Source organism: Canis lupus, chromosome 22, assembly GCF_011100685.1.
Source record: "Canis lupus familiaris isolate Mischka breed German Shepherd chromosome 22, alternate assembly UU_Cfam_GSD_1.0, whole genome shotgun sequence".
In the NCBI taxonomy this organism is placed as follows: domain Eukaryota; kingdom Metazoa; phylum Chordata; class Mammalia; order Carnivora; family Canidae; genus Canis; species Canis lupus.
The window spans coordinates 31298565-31323350 of record NC_049243.1 but is presented as its reverse complement, the minus strand read 5'-3'; the positions used below and the strand labels follow the sequence as shown (position 1 = coordinate 31323350).

General features: G+C 38.1%; 1 protein-coding gene across 1 annotated transcript in view; it reads right to left on the bottom strand.

Annotated features, from left to right (window-relative positions):
* Nucleotides 1-24786, bottom strand: part of SLAIN1 (SLAIN motif family member 1) — a 59346-nt gene that overhangs the window by 26049 nt on the left and 8511 nt on the right. Inside the window, exon 2 of the mRNA XM_038569833.1 lies at nucleotides 18289-18428. Within this exon, the coding sequence (XP_038425761.1) occupies nucleotides 18289-18428 (140 nt within the window). The remainder of the gene's footprint in view (nucleotides 1-18288; nucleotides 18429-24786) is intronic.

Here is a 24786-nt window from a genome sequence, read left to right as displayed (position 1 = left end):
GAAGGGAGAGGAGGCATCACCTCTTTTAATACCTGCGATTCTCCTACATTGGCAGGAACTTTTATCCAAACCACAGCATTTTGGTCTAAAGCCACACACCACCAGGGCAAGATGATTCCTATTTTCATGAACCATCTTCTCAGCTATAAACTTCCCAGGTGATCATATTATATTTGTCTACATCGAGAGGCTACAGATAGATCCACTCAAAAATCTGCACTGAACTTAAAGGAATTAAGGAACCTAGGTGAAGACAGTATTTTACTGGTTCATTTTTTTTTTTTTTAAGATTTTATTTGAGAGAGAACAAATGCGGGGGAAAGGGAGAGAAAGGGAGAGGAAGCCACAGTCTCCCCACTGAGCAAGAAGCCTGACGAGGAACTCTATCCTAGGATGCTAGGATCATGCCAAAGAAAGAAACTTAACTGAGTGAGCCACCCAGGCACTCCTACTGGTTCACTCTTACAAACAGACTGCCCAGACTGAAATATAAGTTTTCTTAAGGAGCTTTAAGTACACATTAAGTAAGCACTACTGACTTGGCCCCAGCTTGAGCAAGCCCCTTGGGGTAGGAACATATGGCTTGCAGCTTATCTGATCTGCTATTTTTATTGGGCAAACTTGGGTAGCATTAATTCCTCCACCGCCCTCTACGACCTGATTGAATATGTACATGGGAGCTGGGAAATCCTGCTACTTTTTTGATATAGGTGTTCTTAGCACTCTTTGACAGACATACACAAAGTAAAAAAGATTCAACTATTATGCATTTGCTAGTGTATTCACCTAAGGAGAAGGGTATCCCTCCCTAATTGGTATTCTTAGTGACTATTTATTCAGGATAAGTTCATTAAGTATACTTATAAGTCAATATACATACCTGCATTTGTTACATGTTAACACATATTTATATTTATAAACCTGTTTGTGTTATATGCTAGTATATATACATATTTATGTGTTTAAATATATATTTATACACACTGTCCCAGAACACTGTAATACTCAATATTTATACTTCCAGTTGTATTCAAAATGTAACAACTTAAAACATGACTTACATACCATCTTTAAGAAACACCTAATAAAAGATCATTTACCCATAAAAAATAATACCTAGAGCTAATCAAGAAAGTCACTTTCAACATAAGGATTAAATAAGTTTTAGAATATATGGTTTAAAAGTAAGGGATTATACACCTGCAATGATTAGCAGATAAGTGTTTAATTCTTGAATAAGAATTATAAAATTTCACCATAGAGTATTATTATTTAACCACATTTATTCCATAGGGATCTGACTTTTGTAATTATTCCTGATCTGGAATTTAGTAGGTCAAACGTTTTCTAGGTCTTAATAGTAAAGGAAGACTTGCTAGTTCATGGGTATAGTCGTCACCATGAAAATATTAGACTTTCTCTACTTCTCAGACCTTAACCAGTCCCAAGACCACATGCTGAATGTTCTTCTCGTTCTGTAGATCTTCCCTAACAAGGACAATGGCCTAAAAACTGAAAAATTAGTGGTTCAAAGAGGATATTTTCTGGAGTCAGTCAACTTGTTTCCACTTCATCACTGGTTAAAGTGGAAGATAAACTGCCAACTCCAAGCACACATGGACCAAATTCAGTGTTGTCCAAGACCAGAGTGAACTCTGCCTGCAACTTCACAAACGATCAGACATCCCATCTCCAATTAACAGGGGAGATTAAAAAACAAATCTGATGTCAGCAAGAACTACACTTCAAAGACACGTTTAAAAATGTTCTTTTTGGGATCCCCTGGGTGGCTCAGTGGTTTAGCAACTGCCTTTGGCCGAGGGTGCGACCCTGGAGTCCCGGGATCGAGTCCCACGTCAGACTCCCGGCATGGAGCCTGCTTCTCCCTCCTCCTGTGTCTCTGCCTCTCTCTCTCTCTATCATGAATAAATAAATAAATCTTTTTAAAAAAAATTTTAAATGCTCTTTTATAGATGTCATTTTTCCCCTTAGGCCTGACTACTGTGCCTTTAATCAAATATAAGAATCATGAAAATGGCCACAAAATGTGAGAAGTCAGCCTCTGTGAAAGTCCTAATGTAACCTGAAAAGAACAAGGGAAAAGAGTGACCTAATAATCTGCCAATGATGTGATGTTGTTATGCAGATTTAGACAGCTGCTTCTAAGTTGGAAGACAGCCACCATACAAGCCATGACAGGCAGCTACGGTGACCTCCAAGTTCTATGTATCAATAACAAGGTAAGTTAAGGAAGATGCTACAGTCCAATTCTAGAAGAAACAGGCTCGATTATCTCATGTCTGAAAATAGCATTTCCTCTTCTGAAAGGGTAAACTAAATCACCAATGAGAACCTTCCTGCTCTTGACCATGTCCAGTGTGTTAGGAAATGCAAGCCCAACAGGCTACTAAAAAGCCCTGTGCGCTCCTGAATAGGAAAAGCAACAGAAACAGAATTTGGATGATCCTTCCTCTTCAGTATCTCCTGGGCTAAATACTTTCTTCTAATAAGGAACATAACTCATGTGCTTATAGTCCCGTGGCAGAAAAGGCCTCTGACCCATTAGTCTTGAATGATGACAGAAAGTAAGCATATACAATTAAGAATTTTGATGAGGAAAAAACTATTTTCTTGGTCCTAAAAGTAACCACTGCATGATTTTATTAAAATGCCTGCACATGGGGATCCCTGGGCAGCTCAGTTGCTTACACATCCAACTCTTGATTTTGGCTCAAGTCATGATCTCAGGATTCTGAGATACAGTCAGAGGACTGCACTGGGCATGGAACCTGCTTAAGATTCTCTCCCCCTCAGCTGTCCCCTAATAATTAATTAATTAATTAATTAATTAATTTAATGTCTGCACATGGAAAAACATTAAAACGCATATAAAAAGGTCTAAAACAGGAATATCTTACCCTTCCCCACCCAAGATCCACTTTCCTGGAGTTTTGTTTGGGAATCTGAGGACAATTATAGAACTACTATATAACTTTAAACAGATAAACTAACATCACTTTGTTGCCCTTTGACTCCCCGCAGTGAAAAGGTCAGATATGGAGCCCACACACTCCCTCCGTCTCTTCCCTTCCACTCCCTTCCACCTCCAGATTTTGTGGTTCTGTTTTCACACCGTCAAGGTCTATTAGTTCTCCATTCTGTTCAATAGCTGTGATTGGGACAACTTTAAGGTGATCATCAGATGCTAAACCACATACAGGTGGTGTTTCAGTGCCCTGCTGGAAGCATGGTTCACTGGGGAGCTGAGTATGGTCAGAGGGCCCAGGGAAAGGAAAGGAATAGTCTGGCTCTAGAGCCCAACCACTCGGTAAAGAAGGTTACACACCTTTAGAGTCCACCCATTTTCTCATTCCTGGCTTCTCCTGGGTTCCTGGGTCACCTCCGCAGCCACTCTTTTCCAGGCCTCATGGATCTTCTTTCCTTGTACTTTTTCCACCATTAAAGCAGGATGCAGAAAGCAAATTTTCTAAATCTTTGCAAAACCCAAATCCTCTACTGTTTGTCTCCACAATCTGTGATTTGCCTGGATACATTACAGTTTGAAAATATCTTTCCTCAAAACTAAAAAGACAGTATTCCTTTTTCAGCTAAGCATCTAGTATCCCCTATGAAATGTCTGAGGTCTATTACACTGCAGATAACCTGTTTCTTCTTTTGAACATCTGTAGCAGTGTAAGCCTTGAAATTCAACAACCAGGATGTCTAGGTTTAGGTCTTTTCTCATCCATTTTAGTTCATATGCTGGGGAGTTGTCTTTCTTGAGATCAAAGAAATTTTCCTCTATTATTTATTCCTCCTTCCTCTCAACTGTCTATTCCTGCTTCTAGAACTGTTAAAGATAAGAGGTTTGGATTATGCCCTCCATGTCCTCTAACTTCTCTCATATATTCTCTTTTGGGGGGGATTTTGACAAATATGGATAAGCAGTTTGGTTCTTAGCCCTGTCCATTCCTATTCCAGTTACTTTCAAGAAATTAAAGAAGACTAAAAATAATGATCTGACTGCTGCTTTTTCCAGCAATCTGTTCATGTTTAAAGGTGCATTATTCTCTTAACTCTAAGCACACTGAGTTCTCTATTCCCTTAGCTTCTGGTTTCCTACAAAGTCAGCAGATCTGTTTTGTTAATGTTATTAGTTTCCCCAAAAAGCAAACGAGACTTGGTAACTGGTCTATATTTATGAATACAGACTATATTAGCCTAAGTACCTAAGTAACTGGCATGAGTTTCTTCTGCACCAGTATAGGTATTATCCCCAATAGGTCTCCAACATAAAAGAAAGACAGATAACAGGCACTACATAAATGCCTGGATTATCCCATATGCAAACTTTCCATGAGATGCCTAGATGGGCAGCAGCAGAGTAGCTGAGGATCCCAATGGTGCAAAGTCGGGCGGTCTTTATGCTAGGAGTGGACTGCTTTACAAGCTCATCTAACAGTCCTCCTAGCCCTGCTCAGTCTAACGTGGACATCACAACTAAAGTTCCCTCAAGCTCTGCTTCTCAATCAGGGGTAGGGAATCCCATGCTTAGATCTATCATTAAGAATAGGTATCTGGTTTTATGCTGAATTCTAAACGTCCAACTACTTGCAGTCATCATCTTTTAGCGCATGCCAGCAACTCCTACTGAATATCCTTTTACTGATACAACTTGGCTTATCTAAAAATGCCATAAAAATGAAGATCAGACTGAACATGTACGTAGATATGTACACGTGTATATGAAGACACACAATATATCTGAATTTCACTCTCACACACATCCCATTTCCTTGAAATACAATTTTATAGCTACAATGTTAAAAAATTAAACTCACAAAAACTGACAAGAGCTCCAAAATTCAAACGTATGAAACCTGTTACTATATAAACATATAAAGTTCTGTGTATTTTAAATAATGGAGAAAATCAAAGTTTTAGATTTTCAAAGTAAATTGAGTATCATGAAGACTTTGGCCATATTTTAAATGACCACTTTGCATATGAAGTCATACAAGAAATACAGGATATAAATGAGAAAAGCAGAAGGAAAAAAAAAACATTTCTAAGTTTATCTAAGTTAAAGAATCCCCTCAAAACTAGAAAGTGCTCAAGCCTAACTTCACTCACCTAGCTAAGAATTTCTAAGATGACCATTTCATTCTCCACATCTTACCAGACCTCACAAAAGGCCCCTAACAATTAACAATTCTGTTAAGACTCTGTCACCTTCCTGTTCAGGGTCAGGTCACTCCATTGCTGAAAACTACCCAAAGGCTTCCTAGCCATCTGAAGACAAACTTGGGAATCCTTGGGCATCCTGAACACCCCGCGTTCCCTGCCCCTCCATCTCCCCTTCACCCCCCCCCCCTTTCTCCTCTTCTCTCTCATTTCACACAGAATCCCTGGGCTCCTGCTTTCTCACTACTACATTCCCACCACAATGGTCTGCCGTTTCCTCTCCGTTTGCTCTTTCTCTCCCTCTCCAGTCAGTCTGGTGTCTCACTGCATTGCAAGATCTTTCCACAGGTTGTTCCTGCCTCTGGGCTGCTCTTCTGTACCCCACCTCTCCCCTCCCTGCCCCATCCCCAAGTTATCTCTTAATACAGTCTAACTCTTGCTGACTTTTTTTTTTTTCCTCTCTTACTGACGTGACACTGTCACATCCTTGGGAAAGCATTTCCCCGCCATCCTTCCCTCTCAGACTCAGATCCGCTAGCACCATCATGTTTGTTTTAAGGGAAAGGAAGAAAGGCAGCACAAGGGCAGCTACCTATACACTGGGTTATACTAGATTGCATGTTCCAAAGGCTAGGTATTGAGTTCATCTCGCCACTCTACTCCTCTCATACCTATCACTGTGCTCACAGGCAGCAAGCACTCCATGCATTTATTTCATGACTAAGCATTCTCCAACCAAGGCCCAGTGTTTCAGAAAAGGAGACTCTATGAGTTCTTGCCCACATGGAAGATTCTGTAGAAGTCCCAAGAGACAGGCATGAACATCCACCAAAATAAAATTCCACTGCCATAAAAGCGATTTCAATCTGTCAGTAGAGGAGCACAATGAAAGCAGTAAACAACTACCATGGGAGAATCTCTTTGTAGTTTTATTTTTTTCTCCTCAGGGTAAAAAAAATAGCATGGCAATTATATATTCATTATAACAAACATTATGCACTGTCATAAGCTCTTGCTTATTTTAATAACCTTCTTGTGGTGGAAATGCAAAATAAAAACAAAATTAAAAAACTACAGAGAAACACAATTCCAATTTCTTTGGTAATTAGCCAAAGAAAGGGGGAGGACTGTTGAGGAGTATCTGGCAAACACACATCCATGTTGCTGGATATAATGGGTTAGAAACTGCAAATTTCATAGGAGTACAATCCCTATGGATATGCTACTTATTGTACTAAATATCATTCCCAATACTGAAGCACACACACTGGGACTATTCTGAACGTATTAGCAAAGCAGAGATGAGATGAAAGCCCACAGCCATGATGATGGGTCTACAATTTCTAGCACACAGAAATAATAAAGAGCAAATGTCAAGAGGCCCTATCTCTGCAAATTTCAGTATGATTCCTGATTATTTTTCCAGTGAGAAAGGGACTCCTTTACAAAGCTTACCTAAAATGAACTACACAGACTAAGTTTTAATTTTGTGTTCCCAATTTGACAGAGCACCTCAAGACTGGAAATATGAGCTGATGAAGATAGCATCTTGGGCCAGGCAAGGAGAGGCTGGATGGGGTCCAGGAGACAGACACTCGATAAGCTTCCTAATGTCTCAGTTCAATCTGTTCGCCTTTTAACAAATGAAAAGGCCACCTTCAGAGCACTGGATTAGTGGACAACTTTCTTTACAATTGGCTAAATTTAGAGAGGGATACTACATCATCACCACCAAGAGAAGCACGGGAACTGGTATCATAGGAAGATAAAAGCAAGATCAATTAAGAAGCAGTATCTATTTCCATTTGCTCAGCATATAATCCCAGAGGAAATGAAAGATGCTCATAAGGAAACATGACCCAACATAGTAATTGTGTAGGGCTACACTATTTGTGAAAACTATACCCACACTCCTCAAATGTGACCTGTCCTGATTCAATAGTTATGGATATTCAAGTATCTTCAGGCAAGATAAGCTTTTATTAACTGGCCCCAAATTAACTGAGCCACATACTGGGTGTTTCAAATTACTTAGATAAGCTTTTTTATCGTTATTTGGTTTTTTTAACTTCCCAACCTCATGACATAGACTCACGAAAGGCTCTAGATTAGCCTTATTTCAATTTTGGATATCACAGGAGTTAATGCTACCCATGAAAGTTCTATGGGTGTTTGTTATTTAACACTCTAAAATGGGTGGAGGAAGGGGCGAGGCACCTTGGTGGCTCAGTCAGTTAAGTGTCTGCCTTCAGCTCAGATTCCTGATCCTGGGGTCCTGGGATCCCTGCTCAGCAGGAAGTCTGTCTCTCCCTCTCCCTACACCCACCCCCTCCACACACACACCACTCGTGTCTTCTCTCTAATAAAATCTTTTAAAAAAATGTAAAAGGGGTAAGGGAGATGAAGAATAATGAAAAGCATATCAAAAATGGAGTACATATTGATCTAAGAAGAGGCAGAAGAAAAGGAACAGCTAAGGAAGTTGTATTAAACTTTCTACTGTTCTTAAGTAAATTACATCCAAAAACCTTCCCATATGAGATCCCAACTCTAATAAGTTTCTTTATAAGTAGAAAAACAAACCCACCCACCCCCCAAGAAAAAAATGCCATTAGTTTCCTATCAAGTATAAATAGCCAAACTAAAAGGATTCCCTGTATGTTTTGGCCCAGATTCTGAATAAAGAATTGCACAGCAGGAATGTGTCCATATATTTACATAGCACTTCACATTGATCAAAGTAATTTTATAGTCAACATTTCCTGAAATCTTTCTAATAGCCCTGTGAAATCTGTTAAATGCCCTCACCAGGCAAGACACTAGAAACAAGTGACATGCTTTCTGGTTTTTCTTAGCTGAAGTATAACAACGAGTTATCACCTCACACCTGTTAGATTGGCTAGTATTACAAAAACAAGAAATAACAAGTGTTGGCGACAATGTGAAGAAAAGGGAACCCTTGTGAATTATTGGTGGGAATGAAAAGTGGTGTAGCCACTATGGAAATTATCATGGCGTTTCCTAAAAAAATTAAAAAGAGGAGTACCAGACAATCCAGCAATCCCACTTCTAGGTTACTCAAAGAAAAAAACACCAATCCAAAAAGACATATGCACCCCTATGTTCATTACAGCACTATCTACTATAGCTAAGACCCGAAAGCAACCTCAGCGTCCACTGACAGATGAAAGGAGACAGGAGATGTGGTGTGTACACACACGAACACACACAATGAGGTATTATATAGCAATAAAGAATGAAATCTTGTCATTTGACACTATTTGCATAGACCTGGAGGGTATGATGGTCAGTGAAATAAGCCAGAGAAGGACAAATACCATATGATTTCACATATATGTGAAGTCTAAAAAAAAAAACCAAATGAACAGAACAGAGAGACTCAAATACAGAGAACAAACTTCTGGTTGCCAGCAGGAAAGAGTGGGGGTAGGGGGGATAGGTGAAACAGATGAAGGGGATTAAGAGGTACAAACTTCTAGCTATAAAACAAGTCATGGGATACTGACCTTTTTCTTTTTTTTAATTTATTCATGAGAAAGAGAGAGAGAGAGAGAGAGAGAGAGAGAGCAGGCTCCACACAGGGAGCCCAATGTGGGACTCGATCCTGGGACTCCAGAATCATGCCCTGGGCCGAAGGCAGGCGCTAAACCACTGACCTACCCAGGGATCCCCCCTGACCTGCTCTTAATCAGGGTTAAGTAACAGTGAGGCATTAGTGGGCACAATGTCTAACTACTAAATCTAAGACCCTTCTACCATATGCATTCACTCAACAATTAGCATTCAATACCTACAATGGAATAGGAACTAGTCTAAGGTACTGGGAAGGTCACAGTAAGCAAAACAGACTCAAATATCCACCCCCAACACTAACATTTTAACCATTTTAATGAGCACTACTATGTAATTTTCTTTAGCTTGGTTAGTTCGATGCCATTTACAATACCAATGTTCAGTTAGTTTCTTTGCTCATGAAAGAAATTTAAATGTACTCAAATTAATAAATATTTAAAAACTCAAACATTCAGAACTTAAAATAGGTTTGAGAACTTATTAAGCACTGGTAATTCAAAAGGAAACCAAGGCACAGGCCCCTATCATCAGATGCTTCATCTACTTGAAAGAAGGCATATACACATTAAAATTTTTTTTAAAAAAGATGCTTACAAAACAAGACACTTCCAAATGGAAAATAACAAACATTGTTAGGACCATTTTCAAAGAGAAAAACCAATCAAATACTGAATATGTCTAAAATTGTATATTCAGGGTCCAATGTTTTGAGGGGAAAAAAGAAAATATTATTCTAGGCTTTCTTAATTTTATACCAATAAACTGTACATTAAGAAGTACTGAAAGATTTAACTTTCAACAATCAGTATTTTACTTTTAACATTACTTTCTATACATTATCCAAAAAAAGCCATTTACATTATTTAAATGTATTAGGAAAGAGACCTAATATTTAAGCTTTTATTATGTCTGCTTTACAAACATCTTTATTATCTGACAACAACTCTATAAAATAAATATAAATGCAGAAGGGACTAAGAAAGCTTAAGTAATTGGCCTTTGTTGATCTTGGTATAGAAGACCTTATAAACTGAAATTTGCATATTAAAAGACCAGTGTGGAAAAGGGGAAAGTTTTTGGGATCTACAAAAGCTTCAATTTAATTAATTTTCAATTGAAATAGTAATCGACCAAGTCAACTGAGAATTTCAGGGCATTGTATACATGTGGGTACGTGGGTGTGTACCTTACACTGAAAGTAATTGTCCTATTGTATCTTAAATATACACATTTAACCAATTTGCAAAACTGTAGCTGTGAAGAAAGCATTTCTTTCAGCACTATCTTAAATGTTTTTGTTTTTTTGTTTTTTTTTTTTTTAGAAGGGTAGGGTTTTAATCAGCCTGTAATCATAACCACAAGACACAAAGCTCCCATACATTCCCCCGCAATTTACCAAGTTCTGTTACCTATCCATGGTCACAAGGTTGTCAGATACAGAGTGAAGGCTATGCGAGGACCCTCCCTGAGAAGGCAGACAGCAAGGAGAGAGACAGGGCCCTTCGCAAAGTTACAATCCAAATGAGCTCATGAGCAACTGCACAATTAGGCACAACTTCAGGGGAAATGCTACCCAGTGTAGCCACAGAAACAGAGGATTACAAGCATACTCAGAAGCATTTCCAGGGAAGTTTACTTAACTAGAAAAGACCGCTAACTTGCAACCAAGGAAACCATACAGGCTAAGTCCCCGGAGTGTAAGACGGGATAAGGAAGGGTATGTGGGACCAGAGGGGTGAGAAGGTCTACCACTAGATACACTTTGGCTCCTCACTACTATGGCCCGCTTCCACATGTTCTACAGGGAATTATCTTTAATTTTTAAGTAATTTTCTTCCCAGAAGCATTAGGGTCAAGAAATAGAAACCAAATATCTAACATGTTTGCACTCTGAAGCAGCATCTAATCTGAAGCCCCAGGCTACAGGTGGAGAATATTTACCTACCTCTTGGTTAAAAAGTGGGAGAGGCATGAAAAGAGAAAGAGGAAATAACACTACCCTTTCAAAAGATCTAATCTCTCATCAGTCCTTATCACGGCCAAGGATGGTTTTAGTTGAGAGTCTTTAAATTGGGGGACGAGGAAAGGGGGGAAGCGTATGAACACTCATCATTTTGCAACAAAATACAGTAAGTAAAAACTGACTACTTTAAAGTAAACATGCTTGTGAATGGTGAAACAAGGCTGCAAGCTAATGCTTCACAAGACAGAGAAAAGAAGCAAAGAGATGGCCTGTAAGTAAAGCATGGCAAAGACTCCATCCCATCATAAAATGTTCAAAACCAAAACTGAAATTGTAACAGTAGTAATTGTGACATTAGATTCAAAAAGAATTAAACAAAAATTCATTTGTTTTAGCAACAGTGTCTATAATATGTTGGGTTCCCTTCTAGCCCTTGTGACCAACAAAACAAAGTCACTGCCCTTGGGCAATTTATACTCAAAAGAAGGGAAAGGAACTTGCTCTCAAAGAAAATGCTCAATATTTGTTACTTGGAAATGCTGATGAAGTAGAAACAGTGTTTCAGTAGAATTACTTGAAAGTTCTAAAATATGAAATGCTCACATTATCCCAATTAAATATTTATGCTACTAAATGAATAAAGTTAAAACCATAATTTCTGCTGTTAAATTGGCTATTACGGACCAAGAACTCCCTTAATTGGAAGCCAGTAAGAATTCTTCAATATTGAAGACTAAATATGAATTCCTTCCTATTCTCTTACAAAACCACAATGGATTTCTTTGAAGGACCTCCAAACTGTTTCCCATGATGGCTGTACTAGTTTGCATTCCCTATCAACTGCACACAAGGGTTCCTTTTTCTCCATATCCTCATCGACACTTGTTTCTTATGTTTTTGATTTTAGCCATTCTGAGGGTTGTGAGGTGATATCTCATTGTGGTTTTAATCTGCATTTCCCAGATGATGAGTGATGTTGAGCCCATTTCATGTGTCTGCCAGCCAGCCATTTGTAGGTCTTTGGCGAAATGTTTACTGGGGTCAGTCCTCTACCCATTTTTAATTAGATTAATTGGCTCTTTTGGTGTTGAGTGTATAAGTTCTTTATATTTTGGATATTCACCTCTTACTGATCTATCATGTGCAAGTCTCTTCCCTCATTCAGTGGGCTGCCTTTTTGTTTTGTTGGTAGTTTCCTTCTCTATGCAAAAGCTTTTCATTCTGGTGGAGTCCCAACACTTTATTTTGGCTTTTGTTTCTCTTGACTGAGGAGACACATCCAGAAAAATGTTTCTATGGCTGATGTCAAAGAAATTACTATCTGTTTTCTTCTACGAATTATATGGCTTCAGGGCTCACAGTTAGGCCTTTAATCCATTTTGAGTTTATTTTTATGTATGGTGTAAGCAAGTGGCCCAGTTTCATTCTTTTTCATGTAGCTGTCCAGTTTTCCCAGCACCGTTTGTTAAAGAAACGGTCTTTTCCCCCATTGTATGTTCTTGCCTCCTTTGTTGTAGATTAATTGCCCATAAAGCATGGGTTAATTTCTGGACTCTATTCTGTTCCACTGATCTATGTGGTATGTTTTTGTGCCAGTACCATACTGTTTCAACTACTACAGCTTTGTAGTTTATATTGAATCTAATATTGTGATACCTCCAGCTTTGTTCTTTTTTCAAGATTGCTTTGGCTATTCTGGGTCTTATGTGGTTCCATACAAATTTCAGAATTATTTGTTCTAGTTCTAGGAAAAATATTGTTAGTATTTTGATGGGGATTGCAATTTTTCTGTAGATTGCTCTGGGTGATATGGATATTTTAACAATATTCGTTCTGCCAATCCATAAGCATGGAATATCCCTCCACTTGTTTGTGTCATTTTCAGTTTCTTTCATCAGTGTACTATAGTTTTCAGAGTGTACAGGTCTTTTACTTTCTAGGCATTTTATTATTCTTAGTGCCAATTATAAATGGGATTGTTTTCTTTTTCTGTTACTTCATTATTAGTGTATAGAAATGCAACAGATTACTGTATACTAATTTTGTATCCTGTGACTTTACTGAATTCATTTATCAGTTCTAGTAGTTTTTTGCTGGAGTTTTCAGGGTTTCTATATATAGTATCACATCATCTGCAAATAGTGAAAGTTTTACTTCTTTCTTACCAATTTGGATGCCTTTTATTTCTTTTTCTTACCTACTGCTGTGACTAGGACTTTAAAAACAGAATTACCCTATGATCCAGTAATTTCAGTAAATACTGGGTATTTACCCAAAGAATATGAAAACACTAACTTGAAAACATATACACACTCCTATATCTAATGCAGCATTATTTATGAGAGTCAACATATGGAAGCAACCCAAGTGCCTACTGATAGATGGATAAAGATATAGTATATATATGTGTGTGTATATATATATATATATATACACACACACACACACACAATGGAATATTACTCAACCATAAAAAAGAATGAAATCTTACCATTGCAACAACGTGGATGGAACTAGAGAGTATAATGCTAAGTGAAGCAAGACAAATACCATATGATTTCACTCATGTGGAATTTAAGAAACAAAATGAATAAAGAAAAGAGGCCAAGAAACAGGCTCTTAAAGACAGAGAACTGGTGATTACCAGGAAAGGGGCAGAGGGAGAAATATGTGAAACAGATAAAGGGAATTATAACTACACTTATCTTGATGAGCCCTGAAAAATGCATAAAATTATGAATTACTACATTGTGGACCTGAAACTGTCAATTATATCTAAACAATAAAATGTAAAAAAAAAAAAAAAAAAAAAAAAGAAAGAAAGAAAGAAACCCACACTGGAATGACAGCCAAACTCGAGTCTTCTAAACCTACAAGGAAGAGCAGACAGGAAAAAAGTCATTATCAGTCTGAGGAGGTCACTTGATTTAGAAAGGGAAAAGGGATAAACATTAGGTAATGGACTTGGATTTTGATATTCTCTGCTTCAAGGGCCCACAGTGAGGGACAAGCCAACAAGAACCTGGAACGTTCTGGAACTGGATGTGCAGCATAGACCAGAGAGGGCAGGGAGCTTTAGAGTGAAGCAAAACCAGGATGACTGTTGAAGAAAATACTGGGGAACCCTCAATGGCCTCCCCCACCAAGCAGCTGTGTGTCTCCCATTTTTATTCTGTTGCTTAAATAAACAAATAAAAAGCTACTAGATGTAAGATACCTTCCACAAATAAGGGCATCATACAAAAGCAGGATGATTAAGTGAAGGTGTACGTACTAGAAGGTAAACTCAGCAATGGCAAGGCCTTCCACAAATAAGGGCATCATACAAAAGCAGGAGGATTAAGTGAAGGTGTACGTACTAGAAGGTAAACTCAGCAATGGCAAGGGCTTGACGTCTGTGTAGTCACAGCTGCATTCCCATTTCCTACAGGTACCTGGCACAGAAAATGGACTGAATAGATATGCAGCAAAGGAGTTTCAGCGAGGAATTTTTACAATCTTCAAGAAAACAGAACATCAATACCAGGGAGAGAAAACAGGACAGAATATAAAAATCTGCGCAGCCTGGTGGCTCAGAGGTTAAGCACCGCCTACAGTCCTGGGCGTGATCCTGGAGACCTGGGATGGAGTCCCATGTCAGGCTCCCTGCATGGAGCCTGCTTCTCCCTCTGCCTGTGTTTCTACCCCCACCCCCTCTGTCTCTCTCATGAATAAACAAATTAAAAAAAACTTTAAAAAAAGAATGTAAAAATCTGAACATCAATCTAGGAGATTCAACCTCTGGCTAAAAGCAGTATCTAGAATGAAAGAATAGAGAAAGCTGGAGGGCAGGAGGGATTTACAAAGAATGCAATACATTTTGCAATATTCAAGTTCCCTGGTTAAAATCTTCACTAGCACAAAAAATAAAATAAAATAAAATGTCACATACTAGGAATGAAAAGATTCTGAGATTCTATCTAAAAGGTGTTTTAGAGAAAGCTCCCAGAAATCAGAAAGGTACAGGACTTCCACAGCAACCCCAGAGCTGAAGTATAATGAAATAATGTATTCCCAACTCTGTCAGACATGGTATGGTTTCCAACCTAGAATTCTACACCTAGCTCAAAGAACAATCAAGACTGAAGATACAATTAAGACATTTTCAGATATAGGAGGTTCTCAAGGTTTACCTCCCCCATATCCTCTTTCCTCTCCTCCTCCCCTGAAAAGGCAACAGGAGAATGAATTTCACCGAGAGAGGGACTATTAGAGAAAGGCAGGCATGGCCCCCAGGAAACAGGCACTGCTACACAGAGGAAAGGACAGAATTCCTGGGACAAGGGCGAGGGAAAGTCCCAGAAGGACAGCCCTATGCCAGCCTGCAGGGCAGCAGTTCAGAGCATACTAGGTGGTCAGAGGGCAGTACCAGCAGGAACAATTCAAACATAAAGGGAAATAAAACCCTTGGTGGATTTGTACATCTAACTGCACTGAAGTTGGTTTATTTGGAGAGACTGGAGGTAAATTAATGGCAAAAACCAAAAACATCATGTAAGTGTCTTTTCACAATTAGCTCTAGGAAAAACAAAAGGTTAGATGAAAAAAGAAACATAACGATAAAACACGGCATGGCTGAGATAGGATTATTTCTGTTGTAATCAATATGAATGCATCCCCAAATTGGTAAAAAGCTACATGGGAAGATGTGCAAAGAAAAAGAGTAAGGGGAAAAGAGTGTTCAAAGAATTAAACCTTCACCATCCAAAGCAAGAAGTTGACAAGTCAAGCCATGGCTGCAAAGGTATGGGAATTTAATGGGATAGAGAGCAAAACCAAAACAAATACCACATCTGGGTAATCAAATGGGCATGAGACATGGGGTAGCAATCTGCTATTTTCCTTATAATACCCATAAGACTAATACTTTATAAACTGTAGACAAATTGCCTTATGAATATAAGTTAAATTTCTTCTTCTTCTTTTTTTTTCTTTTAAAGAGCTTATTTATTTAAGATAGGAGTGAGACAGAGAGAATAGGAGCCAGGAGGCAGAGAGAGAGGGAAAAGCAGGCTCCCCACTGGGCAGGGACCCCGATTTGGGGCTGAATCCAAGGACTCTGGGATTATTTCCTAAACCTAAGGCAGACGATTCACCGACTGAGCCACCCAGGTGCCCAAAATATAAGTTAAATTTCAAAAAAATTTCATCTGAAGAACAACCTATGGTAGACAGTGACTTCTTATCTCATGAAGAGATTACGGAACAAAAGCATTTAATCTCACAGCAAAAGAGGATTTAGACTTATATACAAATTTTGCAAAACACTAAGGTAGGTTTTGAAAAGCTAGTTCTCTGCTTAAACTCTTACATGAAATTTAAATACATTATGAATAAAACTACAGCACATCAATTCATGTCTTCACAACCTTACCATTCTGCTTCAGCCCCTTGTCAATGAAAGGAAATTAGATAATCGGGCACTTGGTCTCAAATCTCAAAAGCAGCCACCAGTAAGGATTAAATTAAATTTAACAAAGCCTCTATTTTTTTTTTAAATCAACTTTATATATAAATCTACCTTGTGTGCAAATGAAGCAGGGGTTGCAAACTATGGTCTGGGTGACCCCAATACAGCTCACCCCAGTTCTATAATACCTACCAGCTAAGAATGGCTTTTATGGGTTTGCGTTTTTTTAATGGTTAAGAAACAGAAAAATCAAAAGAATATATTTTGTGACACCTAGAAAAAAAATCATAGGAGAATTTAAATCTCAGTGTCTAACAGATAAAGAGTTATTGGAACACAGCTTTGTTTATTAACATTTGCATCTATGGCTGCTTTTTATTGATGGTAGAGAATGTATGGCCTGCAAAGCCTAAAATACTTGCTATCAGGTCCTTTTCAGAAAAAATGTGTTGACTCTGAACTAAATGATTCTAGTTCTATCTGAATTTCATTTGAATTTTACTTCAAATGAAACTGAGCCAAATTCATAAATAAAAATGTCCATATAAAGAGTCCTTGAATCAAGAACCTTAGAGACAGTCTATACAACCTTAAAAAAGTCCAGAGGCATTTAATGGTTTGCTTAGGGGTCAGTTGGGTAAATGGGAATAGGATCAAGGCTGGAGTCCACTAGGAAATGGACTGAATAGATATGCAGCAAAGGAGTTTCAGCGAGGCTGCTCTCTTTGATAAGCATCTGTTGCCAAAGTTTTAACCCTAGTGCTACACCTTTGTTCCTATTTCCACCCTTCAACTTATTACTAAATCACTTATTTTGTTTTAGTTAAAATGTTAATAATAACGTGCCTTTTGAGTTTCCCAAATATTTAAGACAAATTTCTGTTGATATTTACTTAGGACTGTGCCAAAAAAAAAAACAAAAACAAAAACAAAAACAAAAACAAACAAATAGCATTGAACATTGGTGAAAGACAGTCTTTCAGGTCAGGGAGACCCAGCTTCTGGCTCTGCCTCTGGGGTTTTGCTCTGGGTCCAATAATCCTCTGAACTTCTTTCAACCTCACCTGTCTCTTCTCTAAAAGTGAGTATAGTACCTAGCTCAGAGGAGTGTGGTTAGGCTGAATAAAATAAAGGCTGTCAAGAACTGAATGTAATGACTGTCACAGAATTCAGAGCTCAAAAAAATGTCACCTATTATATAATGTCTCATGTCCAGATTTTGATAACCATCATTATCCCTGAAGAGCTTCACAGGTAGTGTTCTCAAACTTCACTGTGTGTAACAATCACACTGGTGAACTTGTCAATGCAAATCCCCATGGCCCTACTTGCAGCTACTCTGGTTGTTTAATCTGGAAAAGGAAGGAATCTGCATTTCCAAGTTCAAGTGTGACTTGGATACAAGTAGTCCATGGAATGGAAACAGTGCTCCTAGATAGAAAAAGATACCGAGAGGTTAAGAGATGAGCAAAAACCTAAGTAATCACTGCCTTAATCAAACATAAAATGGCAAGGAGCTAAGGACTGCTAATTCCTTTGGCTGCTCTTCCTTCCACAACAGTCCTAATTTTTTTTTTCCTTTAAACTTATGTTGGGCCTCATAAGTCAATAAATGTCATATACAATATAAAGATTATTTCCCAGTTTATAAAGGTTAGGACTTCCAGTTATACAACCAACTAAGTATTTATGGAACTCAAAAAGGTCAATACTCAGGTCCCAAAGAAACTTTAGTTTTCCTTCTTGGAATTCAGTCACACCACCATGTTACTAATCCCCAGAGAATTTAAGGCTGAACCATGTTACCTTCTGGTATATCTGCAAATAGAAGAAAAAAAAAAAAACACAGAAAAATAATATGTATTCCTACCGTTTGCTACAAACTGAAAACTAAGAATATGGCTAAAAACAAGCATGAAAATAAATATATTCTACATTGAGAAACCCTGGTGCGGAAGGATTGTGAAGCAAATCGCATGCAATCGCTGCACCTTTGGGGAAGGCTTTTCCATTGAAGTGTCAGTTCCAAAACCAGCAACGAAAACAGAATTGATAGTGGCAAGAGTTTGAGAGCATAAATGTACAGGTTTGAAATTACCTTGCTCCAGTCTAAAGCACAGGGAACGCCTTGCTGCTTCCATCTCTGGAGTCGGGTTATCTAGGACGTGTCTACACCACTGCAAAGGGCTCAGGGATTTCTCTGATGATGTGAATGTCTTTGAAGAGCCAACGTATAACCTTAAAAAAAGAAATCTACATTATAGGTTTATATAGGTTTATAGAGATGACCTCTCTTCTAGGGAAAACAACATGTATTTAACAGTTTCTATGGAAACAACTCACATTGGATTGCTTCAAATATCGAAATTATTTCTTAACAGGCAAATAAACCCAAATAAAATGTGATGATTTCTATAGCCTGGTGGGAATGGGGACTTCAAGAAACTATGTCTCAGAGTCAGACATCAGAGGCTTTTGTTACTGAACTAGCCTTGAACAAGTACCGTGACAATCTGACTACCTCACTTGCACTGGTAGAAATGAACCCTTTCATCTGTCTCTTTAGCAACAGAATCTTAGACAAACTGGGCGAATGTGTGTAAACATGACCTAGCAAACAAGGCAAATTGTATGTGCTTTTTAAAAATATCAGTCTAAAAAAATAAGTGAAAGTCTGTTGATTCTCTCAGCCCTTAAATAATAGATATCCCCTCCTCGCCACATCTCAAATCCAAACTAGTTATGTGCCTCTTTCTCACGAGAGCCAAAGAGCTTCCAAAGATATGTTTAAGGAAAAATTTGCTTTCAGTATCTGTACCTTTACACAGCAATGGGTAGAATTCAAAATAACCACCACGAGGCACTTTAAGTTAAAGATTTTCTCTCTGACACACGGCGCTAAGGTAAACTATAGAATATTTTTAGGGTTATACAAAAAAGGTTCAGCTTTCTAGCTGACTAAAAAAGGAAGAGAAAAAAATTTTAATAATCACTGCTTCTAGTAATTAACCTTTATTTATAAAGCTGTATTATCATTGCAAATCACTTTAAAGTAATACTCCTTTAAACAAAGCTACCATGATTCTAATGAGTATGTATTCTTGAAATACCATAACTTCATTATTTATTCTTATACCGTTACAGTCGGGACCCCTACCTGTCAAAATAGTTCTTCAATTACCCAAGATGGTTAGGAAATAGTACAGACCAGAGCTTGGCAAACTTTTTCTATTAAGGGGCAGCTAGTAAATATTTAGGTTTTGTGGGCCACACAGTCACTGTCACAACCCCTCAATTCCATTATGGCAGCCCCAAAGTATCATAGATAGTATGTATTGTGAGTAAGTAGGGCTGTGTTCCTATAAACTATTTACAGACACTGAAACTTGAATTTCCCATAATTTTCAATGTCATGAAATAGTATTCTTTTGGAGGTTTTTTCAGTCATTTAAAAATGTATAAATCTAGCTGTCCAGCCATACAAATCATGCAGCAGGGCCAACTTGACTCTAAGACACAGTTTGCTAACTTCTGTTACAGATGCATATTCTAAAATATCTTTTAATCGATTCAGTGGTAAACCTAATACACCATTCTTCCCTTAGTTTGCCCCCACAGTCCTCCCTTCATCAGGAGAATACTGATTAATTAAAAAATTCTTATTCCTGGGCTCATTTCAGTCTACTATGACAAGATTAATACCTACCTATATAAATCCATGCTTTCCACCCTCACCCCTGAAGAGTACAGTACTGGTAGCTCACTCCAGTTATCCAAAGGCTAGTCTAAGTCAGCTGTTCTCAATCTTTGGTACATCAAAATCTCTCAACGGGCTTGTTAAAACACAAATTGATAACCCTTGATTGCAGGCAGGTCTAATCTACCCAATTCAGAAGGTTTGGAATGTGGCCAAAGAATTTGAATGTCTACCAAGTTTCCAGGTGATGCTGGTACTACTGTCTGGAGACTTCACCTGGAGACAGATGCACTGGGCTAAACCAATTAAGTAATTCTATCATTCCTGTTTGCCCCCTCTGTTTTAGGCAAAGGCTCTGGATACAATTCTAGCCAATAAATACTAAGGGGAAATATTCTGATGGGCACATGGGCAAGTTTCTCCTTATTTTTAAAGTAGTCAGAAAGGACTCAATTATATGCTGTCTCCAACAGATGCACTTGAAATATAACCACACAGGTTAAAAGTAAAAGGATGTAAAAGTAAAACCCACAACAAAAAGTCTAGGCCCAAAAGGTTTCACTGCTGAATTCTACCAAATATCACACAGAAAAGAAATTGAAGACCAATATCCTTCATGAATGTAGAAGCAAAAATCTGGATATTTTAGCAAATTGAGTCCAACCATATACAAAAGGGATACTTCATCATTAGTAAGTGGGGTTTATCCCAGGAATGAAAGGTTGGCTTAACATTCAATCAGTGTAGCTTAACATAGGAAAGGCATATAATAATCTTAACAACACAGAAAAGCCCTCCACAGCACAGCAAAGCCTGATAAAAGAATAGAAAGTAACACCTTTGATCTGAATAAAGACATTTACAAAAATAGCATCCTTAACAGTGAAATATTGAACCCTTTTCCCCTAACATCAGGAACAAAACAAGGACTAGAGGTTCTAGCTACTGCAATCATGCAATAAAAACATTTAGACTGGAAGTGAGTAGTCAATCTATCTTTATTCACAGATTACATGATCATCTATGTAAAAAATCAGAGGAACCTACAAAAAAGATACTAAAACTAATAAGGAAGTTTAGGAAAAAGACAATAGCATACGAGATCAAAATACGAAAGTTAACTGCAATTCTATATTAGCAACAATCAGTATTTTTGAAATTTCACTTCCCATTTACAATAGCATAAAAATGTTAGATGCCTAAGATAAATCTGATACAGGATGTCAAGCCCCTATATGCTAAGAACTACAAAACATTCTGAGAAACTAAAGAAGATCTAAATGGAAAGACAGACTATGTTTCACAGTTCAGAAGACTAAATACTGTTAAGATGTCAGTTATCCCTAAACTTATCCATTTAGCAAAATCCCAAAAGTTCAGTAAGCTACTTGAAGAAATATGAAAGCTGATTCTAAAATTCATATGGAAATGCACAGCCCTGACATAAATCAGCCACTAAATTAGTCAACTATGGAATAGTCTAAACTACCTTTAAAAAACAATGAAGTTGGAGAGTTATCCTTGATTGAGACATATTACAAAGCTATAGTAGTGGAGACAGTTTAGTATGACAAAGATAATATAGATCAATGGGGAAACAAGATGCTCTAGAACTACATGCATGCAGAAAACTGATTCTTAATAAAGTATAAAGGTCAATGAAGAAAAGACAGTCTTTTGAGCAAATCGTGCTGAAACAAATGGATATCCAAATACAAAAAATAAATTTTGACCCATACTTCACATAATATTCAAGTTAACTCAAAACAGATTTCCAAAAATGTAAAACCTAGAACTACAAATTTTTAAAAGAAACCATGGGCAAAGTCTTTGTGTTCTTAGGTTGGCAAGTACTTCTTAGATACAATTTCTTAGATGGAAAGTATGATCCATAAAAGAAAAATTTATCAGGATCCCTGGGTGGCGCAGCGGTCTGGCGCCTGCCTTTGGCCCAGGGCGCGATCCTGGAGACCCGGGATCGAATCCCACGTTGGGCTCCCGGTGCATGGAGCCTGCTTCTCCCTCTGCCTGTGTCTCTGCCTCTCTCTCTCTCTGTATGACTATCATAAATAAATAAAAATTAAAAAAAAAGACTTACTTATAAAAAAAAAAGAAAGAAAAATTTATCAATTTGAATTCAATAAAATAAAAATGACATCTTTGCTCTTTGAAAGACAGATAAGAGAATAAATGATAAGCCATAGACTGGGTAAAAATATTTGCAAATCACATATCTGATCAAAAAGACATGTATGGGGGATCCCTGGGTGGCTCGGCGGTTTGGCGCCTGCCTTTGGTCCAGGGCCCGATCCTGGGTCCCGGGATCGAGTCCCGTGTCGGGCTCCCAGCACGGAGCCTGCTTCTCCCTCCTCCTGTGTCTCTGCCTCTCTCTCTCTCTCTCTCTCTATCATGAATAAATAAAAATAAATCTTTTTAAAAAAAAAGACATGTATGTAGAATATACATAAAAACTGCAAACTCAATAATCTAATTTTTAAAAATGTACAGAAGATTTGAACAGACATTTCACCAAAGAAAATCTATGAATGGCAAACAGCATTTGGAAAATAAGCTCATCATCTGTCATTAAAAAAAAAATGCAAAGCAGAACCACTATGAGGTACTACCACATATCTACTAGAGTGGCTAAAATTAAAGACTGGCTGTTGGGACACCTGGGTGGCTCAGCGGTTGAGCATCTGCCTTGGGCCCAGGGTGTGATCCCAGAGTCCGAGGATCAAGTCCCACATCGGGCTCCCTGTATGGAGCCTGCTTCTCCCTCTGCCTATGTCTCTGCCTCTCTCTGTGTCTCATGAATAAATAAAATCTTAAAAAAAGAAAAAATTGGCCATGACTAGTATGAGGAGATACAACTGAACCTCTCACACAGTATTAGTGGAAATGTGAAACAGCATAACCAGTTGGGGAAAGATTTTGGCAGCTTCCTAAAAAGTTAACATACACGTCCTCTCTGTTCCAGCCTCTCAACAGCTATTAAGTATTTATTCAAAAGAGATGAATGCATGTGCTCCCCACAAAGACTTATTTGTAATAGCCAAAACTTGAAAACAGCCAAGATGTTCATAAGACATATGAATAATAAAAAAACATTGCTACATCCATGCAATCTAACAGTTCTCACAATATGAAGGAATGAATTGATTCATGTAACACACAGATGAATTTCAAAATAATTATCTTGAGTATAAGAAGCCAGACCAAAAACAAATGAAAAACAGTACATACAATGTAATTTCATAGGTATGAGAATATAGAAAACACAAACTATTCTAGACTCACAGAAAGCAGACCAGTGGTTGGCTGCCTTGACAGGAAATAGGCAGGAGCCAGAGAACACAAAGGGCCACAAAAACTGGGAGCATTAAGGTGTTCGCTCCCTTGATTGTGGTGATGGTCTTAAGGGTGTGTATATATACATAAAGACCTGCATATTTTAATATACGCAGCTTATACTTCACTTATGCGTCAATAAGGCTAAAAAAAATTCACAACACAGGAAGTGTTTTCTATCCTTGAATGTTCTTGAGACTTGAGTAGCCATTCCAGGTGAAACAAAGAAGCAGGTGCCACAGCCTTGACACAAATGAGCCAGTAAATTGTCAACTCTGGAATTTTATTTTGCCAGGGTGGGGGGTGGGAGGGGAATGGCAGGGAGGGGCAGAGGGAGAATCTTAAACAGACTCCATGCCCAGTGTGGAGCCCGACACAGGGCTCGATCTCTCAACCCTGAGATCATGACCTGAGTCAAAATCAAGACTCAGAGGGACGCCTGGGTGGCTCAGTGGTTGAGCGTCTACCTTCGGCTCAGGGCGTGATCCTGGAGACCCTCTTCCTGTGTCTCTGCCTCTCTCTGTCTCTCATAAATGAATAAATAAAATATTTTAAAAAAAAAAAATCAAGACTCAGATGCTTAACTGAGTGAGCCACCCAAGTACCCCTTTTTTTATTTTTTATTTAGTTTTTTTCTTTTTTTAGAGAGGAAATGGAACTTCTGTTTCAACAGCTTTAATAAGTTATCCCCACCTTTTTATACATGCAAAAACTCACATCACTGCCTGAGTCTCTGCTTACACTCAAATCCCTCTCAGCTGCCACTTGAAGTTACTGTGTGAAACACTGTTCTGCTCATTACCTCTAGCATCATAAGAACTGCTCATATCCTCCATTAGAAGACTTCTACCACCATGTTAAATGTTAACTCAGGATTTTAGGTACTCCCACCACTTGGATTTTTTTGCTGGTAGTTTTTGTGGGTTTTTTTTTTTTTTTTTTTTTGCTTATAGGGTAATTCTATAAAAAGATTTTCTTAATTCCTTAGGACCTATGTAATATAGTTCTTTCATTTGACCATACAGCCTTGTAGCATATTCAAAAGCAGTGCTCACTCCCACCACCTCTTCTCCATCACAACCTAATGCCAGAGGCTGACCCAGAAGCTGACTTCAGGCACATCAAATTTAGCTGAAGGTAAGATTAAGTACTTTACTGAACCAGAGGAATGAAATGAAGTCTACATGTTAACTGGTTAACATGTAAACCTAGTCTCAGTTTCTCTTCACATTCCTAGAATTGACTGCCTTACTTATAGCTCCCAGGAGTACAGAAGTTTGTGTCTAGAGACAGATTAACCCAAGAGAAGACTTAGAAAAACTGAAATTTGAACTGGCTACCCATCCAATCACTTGGTAAAAAGCACCACTATGCAGAACTTTAGATCAACTTCAATACCTACCCCCTTGGGATATAAGCAACTAATCAGTAACACCAGATACTTAGAATATTCCTTTTACATTAGAAGCCTGAGTCTAAAAGTAGAGGGGGAAGAAATGAGAAAACAATGCAGAGAACTGAAGAAAAACCCAAGACAACCATACTTGG